This window comes from Diorhabda sublineata, chromosome 1, assembly GCF_026230105.1.
Source record: "Diorhabda sublineata isolate icDioSubl1.1 chromosome 1, icDioSubl1.1, whole genome shotgun sequence".
Taxonomy (NCBI): Eukaryota; Metazoa; Arthropoda; class Insecta; order Coleoptera; family Chrysomelidae; genus Diorhabda; species Diorhabda sublineata.
This window is the reverse complement of record NC_079474.1, coordinates 27,278,121-27,287,487: the sequence shown is the minus strand read 5'-3', so window position 1 is coordinate 27,287,487 and position 9,367 is coordinate 27,278,121. Positions and strand designations below refer to the sequence as shown.

The following is a 9,367-nucleotide window of genomic DNA, read 5'->3' as shown; positions in this document are numbered from 1 at the left end:
TCCTTTTTCACATACGATATGTTTTCATTTGAAGATTTTTATCTGCAAGGACCCATTGCAAATCATTCTTTTGGTGAATCCCATAGGTGAGGTTTCAGCAAAAAATCAATCCATTTGATGAGAGAAATGTGAATTAGATGTGATGAAATTCAGTCAGTTGTAGAAAAATATTGAGTTTTTATTTTTTCATAGGGACTTATTTCTCTTTCAGTGTGACAACCTTATTTTCTAGTTGTACGTATATTCCATACTATTGATATGTCGACAGATCTATTTCTATCTCTGTAAATGCACTAGAATAATAAAAAAGTCCTAAGCCACGTTTTATCCACGGTAATATAAGTTTTAATTTTCTATGTTTATAGTTCTATTAGAATCTGGAGGTATATTTTCATTCACCTGTACGATCTGGATCTCTACGTAGTGAGAAGAGTTCTAGGACTGTACTGAATCTCAAAATAAGTTTGAAATTGGGTTTTATTCAATAATATGCCACATTAGCTTTAAACATAAAAAAGATAGGTAACGAATAGAGATTTTCTCACCCAAGATCTTATCGAGCTCACCAAAACTTCAGAGAAGTTCTCTTCTACACAGCTTCGTCAACAATTGGCAATCTTTTCCTTTTATGTAACTAGAATACCGTCGGATATAGAGAAAAATTTATATTTGCACTTTTGGAGAGGGTTAAGGAATAAAACTTATTTTCATTTTAAAAACCTTCGTACTCATTCGAAAGTCAAAGGTAAAGCCCATCTCTTTCATTCGCGAATATACAAATAATATCGAATAGAATACTATATAATATCTTGGTTGTATACGTCGCAGGAAAATAAGCAGTAAAATATAAGGTAAGAAAAGCAGTTGTTGAGGTAGTTCACTTATCCTTCTGATTAGAGTAGGTGGCATTTGATGAAAAATAGTCAATCTCCAAAGCATTACGAATTAAAATCTAATTCCACAGAATTGTTTAGTACTACATAATTATCACAAAACTATCACTTATAGAAAAGCATTGACCAACTAAAAATCAAGAAAATTTATGGGGTCCATATAAAACTTTACTAGTGAAAACAAGTCTGATACAAGACTGTCTGTATCAGGTCAATGATATGAACTGGTAACTAGCAAATTGCCACGGTTTTATAGAAATAGAATATAGCAATAAGCTCATGATTAGGTCGATTTATAGCCAGAACATTAAACTTAATGGAAATAAATCGAGGCAACAATCATGTTATCTCGTAAACAAAATGATGGAGAGAATATCGTGGCATAGAACGAACACATTAAGGAGGAAAAAGAAGAACTTCAATTATAAAGGAATAAATTAGTTGTTAGGAAGGCATCTCGACTAAAATCTTCCTTTAAATTAAAATTTGAAACCAATTAACATAATAAGGACGTTTCAGTCTCGGTGTAGTTTAATTCGTGTCACGTTATACTGTTTCAAAAACTTGAATAGAAAATAAGAACAGTTTTGTCTCATTATAAAGTAACATCATTTATTATTCTGAATGTAATTGAATTGTTCAGTTTACTCTGGGTAATATCATTTATAACAATACAATATTTATGAAATTATTGTAGAGCCGTAAATTGAAACAATTGATTAAATTTAACGTTTTGATTACTGAAATTGTTCATATATATATATATATATATATATATATATATATATATATATATATATATATATATATATATTTAAAAATTGAAACGATGAAACGTTATAAGAAGTTGTAAGGACAGTTTACCAGTACTTTAAGCCGGTTTTGAGCCAATGACCCATGGAATATTCGGAAGACCAGGAAGTGCGATTGCATGCAATTTCTTCCAAGATCAAAATATTGCATAGACGATAATTGCACGTCGCTTAATATTATGCACGTCTCTTACCATAAGTAAAATCAAACAATGTTCTAACCTCAAATTTTATTCAATATTCTATGACCGGTTTAAAAATAACAAAGATATGTAAAGTCAACACGAAACAGTGATCAGAAGATCACTGGTGATAGTTATATCTGTTGCTGTCTTGCTTTTGGAAGAATAGAACAGAGGAGCCAGGTCCTGACTCGATGAAACAAGAGAAAATATGAGTTAAGCTATAGAATTAAATGAGAAAACTTACAAAAATTATTTGTGAATGGATGAAGAAGCATTTGAAAAGTTCTTAGGAAAATAAAATATAAGACAGAACATAGAAAACGTAAAAGTAATATCAGCAGATCAGAAACTCATTTCTCCATAGAATTGCAGCTTGCATGCTATGAAAATGGTCCCGAATCGATAATGTAGCAACTACGAGATCTTACATGAAACAAACGCTGAACTTCATCTGCGCATGCTTTTGATCAAGAAATAATGATTCTTGCAATGTATTGCACTTTGTATTGCATCATGTCAAATGGATTTTATTACGTAGAACGGGGTTTCTTAACACGTTGAGCCCCAGTACGGTCCATAGGACCGCAACTGATTTTTCCCCAGTGCCCAGAGCGGTCGTATGAACCGCATGGTGAATTTTATTTCGAACTCTCTCCACGATCCAAAAGATCGCATTAAAATGTGTTTTACAGTTTATTTGGACCGTCTTGGGTCCTTGAAACATTATTCTACTCTTGGTACATTTGATTTTTTTCACGATCTTAAACAGCTAACAAAAGTTTGTTTTTCTATAGTGCAAGTCGGGTGTACCTTTCAAAGAAATACAATGAAAAGTTTTATTTCGAATGAGAAATGCAAAAATGATGTTTTTAGTGTGCTACAGCTCTCGGCCTTGGGGAAAGTTTTAAGCGCACAAAAAGCAGCATTTTTGCGCACTTTTTATATCAAATAAATAATTTCTTCATGTTTCTTTGGATAATCACTCCATATGGTGTAAAAACACAAAATAATTAGAGATAAGGGGAAAGTTTTTCAATTTTGATCGAAGTTTAACGTGTTAAAACAAAAGTTGGCATTATCACTGGCATTACTGTAAATTCAAGTTAAAGCCCAAACATAAGGATTGAAAATTTTATTCCTTTTATTACGTATGTTATAATATAATTTTTAATGCACTTTCAAACCGATTGTAGCTTGTGGTCCATTCCAATTGAAAAATAATTTCACATAGAATTTTTTCGACGACGAATCTGTCGAATGAAATAATTTTTCATTAAAAACTTATTTAATTCAAAAAGCCATACAATCACTGACCCGTGGTATAGAGCCGTTTGAAGAGGAATGTTTGTTGTAGTAAGGATATTTAAGAAGCGACTGGTAACCGGATGGATAATTAGTATAGAAATTTTAGAGTTTAGAGTTTAGAATTGTTTAGAATAATGAATTGTGAGTAGAGCTGTACAATGGTATAATTATAATGGTTTAATATAAAGAATATTTAATTTCGAAAAATTGATTCAACCCAGCTCAAAATATTGAAATATATAAATGAAATATTAATTTTTTTATTTAAGATATATAGTACATTCTCATGTGCCTCACCAATGAACCTTAAAAAATAATTCAATTGATTTAATATTTGATACACCTTGTATAGACGGTACAACCGTCAATTTTAGTTCAATACAGTAGTATTCATATTCGTTATAAAATGCGGATGTCCACCCGCTTCTCCACTCTGTATTGAAAAATGTCTATACGACAAGTATTCTGGTGGTAAAGGTTGGTCCCGTTTGACGGCCCTTCTCTGTTTTTTAATTTTAAGATATCCTAGGACGGTCACTAACCCTATAAATACTATAAAACCCATGCAACAGCCAATAATAAGGCCGAGGCGACGTGTTAAAATAGATTGGGTACCCATGGAGTGGTCAGGTAGAATTCCCATTCCTACGTGCATACTATCTGGTGCTCCGAGGGTATTTACTTCCGCGCATCTACTCGTAGGAGAATCGACTAATAATGGACGCATACCATCTGAGAAGACTTCCAAATCTTGGGATTCGTTGATAGAACGTCTCAAACCTTGTGGAGATTCTTTGAGGTTAAGTGCCCAGTTTCCAAGTGCCAAGACGCATATTAGATATTTAGTATCTGGGTAGAGTTTCGAAAGTTTCATGGATCGTGAGAAGCGATCCAATTTTCTTCCTCGAATCTGCAACAAAAATGAAATCTCATTATTACAAGAAAAGTACTTGGATAGATATCTTTTAATTTGATATATCACAAAAACCTGAAGATGGGAAGAAGCAGAAAAATACAAAAATTACTTATTTTAATAGGTAAAATCGATTGGAGAGTAATTTTTCCAAAACAAACCAAAAATCATCATACAGCAAATGCTTAATGACTAATGACTAATCACATCTTCATGATTCTCCAGTAAGGTTATTTGAAAACATAAAAAAAATTTGGGTCACAGCGTTATTTTGTTACTATTAATTCTCACTGAATTAAAACCAAATCTGTTTATTACGAAAGTATTGAGGTAAATACTGTTACAAGCAAGATAACGAATCGATGTTTACTGTATCTATTCAGAGTCTTGGTTGAACAATAACTGGAAATGTAGATGTTAACTCATTGGGACTCCATTCAAAGTTGTACGGAGAAGCTCATAACAAATGTATGTCATACTAGTACATTATTTTATTTTTATACCTTAAAACCCAATTACATGATTGATAGTATTAAGGAACAAAAAACAGTTCTCGGTTAACTTATTCCTCATTAATAAATTAACAAAATATTGATGATTAGTTTTTTTGCCAAATAATATATTTTATTTTTCTAGGAAACTTTTCTTCACAACACTTGATATCTAATTATATATATAACTAAATATATTCTTGACGTTAGGTCATAACAACCAATAAATGATAGTTTTCCATGAAAAATCAAGATATAATGATTAATGAATTCCAAATTTATGCAACATCTCTTTTATTGATGAGTTCTCATAAAAGCAAGAAAAATGTTGGCTTCACATAATTCATGCTGAATAAAAATAATATTTTATAATTGAATCGGGGTTTTTAAACGAGCGTTCAGGTCGAAAAGTAAACTTTCGGAAAACTAAAAAAAAACTGTTTAAATCAGAATATTTCACTTAAAATATTTTGAAAAAATGTCAACATGTAAAGAAACTCAATTTACAATAGGATTCAAAATTTTACACTTGTATCTTTATAATTTAGTTATATAGCTCTAAAAATGTGAAACTATTGCCCTTAAAAAAAACAAGTTTAAAGAGATAAAAAGCCATTAAATTTCAAGTAAAAACTGTTATTTTTATTGTAAGACAATGTTTACAATTTACTAAAAAGATAGTAAAATTACTTAAATGAGTTTAAAAGAGGAACAAAATCAAAAATGTAAATTTGAGGTCATATTTCGGATTTATGAATTATCGTTGGTTTCTTCAACTTCGAAATCGCTGGTAATCTCTTGAGATCTGTCATCAGTTGGCCACACAAATTTCTTTGAAAAATCCCCGATGTAGGCTCTTAGTTTTAATATCCTTTCAATATCTTCCAACTTTTACTGGCACTCGACCTTGGTAAGTCTTAACCGAAGGTGGAGAAAGAGTATCTGCTTTTGTCTTAGCCAGCAAAAAGTTGTGATGATTAATACCATTTATTGTAGAGTAGGCTTTAACACATCCTTTAAACTCAGATTCATAAACGAACATAAAAAGAGTATTAATTTGAAAGTGTATTTTATCCTTCTTATTTGTGTTTTTTCCTTCTGTTTCTTGTGATATACACGATTTTTGTAGAAACGATTTTGCCATTTCTTGAAATCTAGAACTAAGTCGTGATGAGTTTTGCAAACTACTATACAAAAACACTTTTCGAGGTTATAATAACAATAGACAAAAATGAGCAGTAACAGCTGACAGCAGATAACAGGCAAAAGTCCAGAAACCAAACAACAAAATCCATAGAGGACGTGAACTTACGCTTTAAACAAATTAACCAAAAAAATGCAGATTTGACCCATTACCATCAAAACCTGAAAATAGAAAAAAATGGACTTACGCCCGTTAAAAAAACCAATTCAATTAATATTATTCCATAATGTTCAAATCAAAATATTTCAAAAACATTACACAAGTTGTCATCTATAAATCTAACCTTGAAAAAATTATGTTCAAATCAACTTAGTTGGAACCGTGTAACTAGCGCCCTTTATGAGAGTCTGTACAGGAGATTCCTGATTACGTTTTAAATTATATCTCATTCTGAATCGCATCAAATGCCGATGCCGGTAACAATTCGGCCATTTTTTCTAAGCGCATATCTAATTCCACAAAAAAAGCCCTGTCAACATCATCCGTTTTTTACTAAAAATTTGAACTCTTCACCCATTTTGCTTACGTTAGCGGGGAAAAATTCGAGGTTTAAAGGGAAAAATATTGAAAGGAAATACTCCAAGAACTTTTTCTTTGTGTTTTTGTACTTTACCGGTCCGCTCAAATCCAATATCTAAGCAGCACAGCAATCCCAGGAATTTTTAGTATCCGAAACCAAATTGTTCTTATCTCTAGTGTTCCAATAACACCATTCTTGTGAACCAAAACCAAGAGCTTGCTGCAATAGTCCCAATAACTACGCGAGCAATGTGTGTTTGCACCACCAAGCACAACCAAAACCAATATCCAATAGTTAATAGCCATGAAGATTACACCAAAGCCCACTGGATTCTTCAATATCCGGCTCGAAGGACCATTTTTATGTACAGGAGATTCCTGATTACGTTATTTTTTAGTTCATTTGTAATGCAAATAAAACACTAAACTTTCTTCTTATTCACCTTTACTACATCATTAAACTATAAACAAATAAGTAGTGGACTGTATTTACTATTTAACTGAATTGTACATTGAAACTAAAACATTTATCCACTCTTGCTAATTGACATAAAACAAAATACATAATATATAAATATATTATAAGATAGTAGTGCGCTAATAATCACACGCACGCTACTGAGGCCAAAAAGCAAGTATTACATTTCTTTTTCTATTTATCTTTTTGCCCAGCGCTAGCCGACGGGCGACAGCAAAAAAAAGGTCTAAAAATAGAAACCACAATACAGCTTGTTGCCACTGTAACAAAATTCAGTATATGCGGCGAACAGATTGATAACAAGAAAGAAATATACATATATACGAGGTGCGTTCACAACAGAGTCAGATATGAAAACAAATTAATTGGATACTTCAGCTTTCTGAACAAATTCGTATAGAGTTTCATCTTGTCGGTAGTTTCGGCAAAATTGTAACCGATGTGTATAAAATTTTTCTTCCTCAACACTTTTTAGCTATTCAAAGCAATCGAAGATGCTGACTTCTGAAATTACTCTGATTCACCACAATGCCCGCCCCTACAGCACTCGTGTAACCAATAACTACTTCAGCAATTTCAATAGGACATTCTAGATAACCGACCATACAGTCCCGACCTAGCTTTTGGTGATTTTTATTTTTTATCCCCCAAACTGAAGCGGTGGCTTAGACGGCGGCGTTTTAAAACTGACGTGGAGCTCAAATTAATCGTCAGAGGTAATTGCAAATATTGTTTACAGATATGCTTAATCCCTTAATCGTCAAGGTAATTATACACAGAAATGAGCTGTATTGTACTTTTGGTAATCATTTTTTTTTTGTATATTCACCACTTTTTTCTTCACAGTCCATCGGAGGTTGAAAGGCATTACGCCAAGCTAATTACTTTTGAGTTTTCTACCTATCTTGAAGACCTTTTTTTAATACAGTCTGTTGACAATTAATGTATCAAATTAAAACATTTTTATTAGAGAAAATATTGATACAGTCATTAGATTAGTTAAAAATCAGTCACATAATGAATGGATAGGGAATGTTTTAATATGTTTCTATAAATTTGAATAATTTATTGTTAATTAAAAGTTCTTATTTCCCCACTGAATTTTCTATTTCAAACTAAATTGTCTTTATGAAGTAGCTGTGTATTAATCCACCTAAAATACTTGAATCTTTGTAGAAATTAACATGTATTTATCGATAAAAACAAAGTATATTTACGGAAAATGGTACGCGGTATTTTGTTCTATTGGGCTTATCCATTCTGCGTACAAATAAAAAGGTGAAAAATAATTTCTACCATGCGAGCCACAATAAGTTGTAGGTAGGTTATCTTCTTCTTCCACAGACATTTAAAACTCATTAAAAGAAAAGTTTTATCTACCGTAGCAACGCATGTAATAGAGGTATTTCATGGTTTATAGATAACATCGACATTAAAAGCACGAGAATATATTTCTGGAGTGAATTATTGTTTTACAGAACAAAGCAGTGAATGCTGTATCTTTATAATGAAACAGAACTGGCACGCCACATTATAGGTTGCCATAATTCTCAAGTTAAAATAGCAGTTCAATTGTAATGTCAAAACTCACTCCCTGGACTTCAGTTCATACATTATGGTATTTTATACAATTGTATTGAATTGGCGTGATTTTCCATTGTTTTTTTTTCTTTCCAAGAAATATTGTTTCCATTATCCAGGAAGAATTATTCAGGCACAATTTGCTTCTATGAATGAGATCTTGTTTATATCATATGAGAATGAACCATAGTTTTAATAGTAAACAGATGTCTAGTAATATATAATTGATGTTAATGGAATAATAACTATTCAAATTATCGTTACATTACATTTTTTTTAAATTGACTCATGTAACAAGTTTTTTTTGAATGGAACATATTTGAAAATATACCAGATTTTTACCATTCTTTTTCCAAGTTAAGTTGGAATTTTTGGAACACTCACAATTATACTATTTCACTCGCTTTTCTATAGAGAGAGAGAGAGAGAGAGAGAGAGAAAGAGAGAGAGAAACATGTCTTATTGTCAAAAAATTGTTACAATTTGTAGACAGAAGTTTGTAAAAACTAAAAAACAAATATAAAAATAACTAAATAAAGATACAAATAAAATGAAATTTCAATATGCAGAAGTCACCTCATTTGATTTGATTTTGTTTCGATTGTATTTTTAATTATATTTGTCTTCAACATTATATTTATGTTTTCATTATATGAAACAATTATACGTTAAATATTAGTTCTATATTGTTTTGTTTCATATTCTCATATCAAGATTGTATGCCATATTCGAAGACAAAGATAAAACCTTCGTTTTGATTATACGTTCCACCACTGAATGTTGTTGTTTTTATCAAAAATCTACAATGACAAATATTCCGTCCATGGTTTGCCAAAATAAACCGTTTAGATGAAAGGATAAAACTTTTGGGCATTTGGATTAAGGCATTAATGCACTGGAAAAATAATCGCTTTCCACAACTCACTGTCTTTTTTTGTTTCTCTTGTTCTTAAAAGACAAACTGCCTTGAGTAACTTATCTTTCCG

The 9,367-nt window shown here is 31.3% G+C and overlaps 1 protein-coding gene across 1 annotated transcript in view; it reads right to left on the bottom strand.

Annotated features, from left to right (window-relative positions):
* Positions 1-3,362: 3,362 nt before the first annotated feature.
* LOC130445422 (chaoptin) overlaps positions 3,363-9,367 on the bottom strand; it is a 360,273-nt gene continuing 354,268 nt past the window's right edge. Inside the window, exon 6 of the mRNA XM_056781032.1 lies at positions 3,363-4,105. Coding sequence (XP_056637010.1) covers positions 3,566-4,105 — 540 coding nt within the window. The 3' untranslated portion in view covers positions 3,363-3,565. The remainder of the gene's footprint in view (positions 4,106-9,367) is intronic.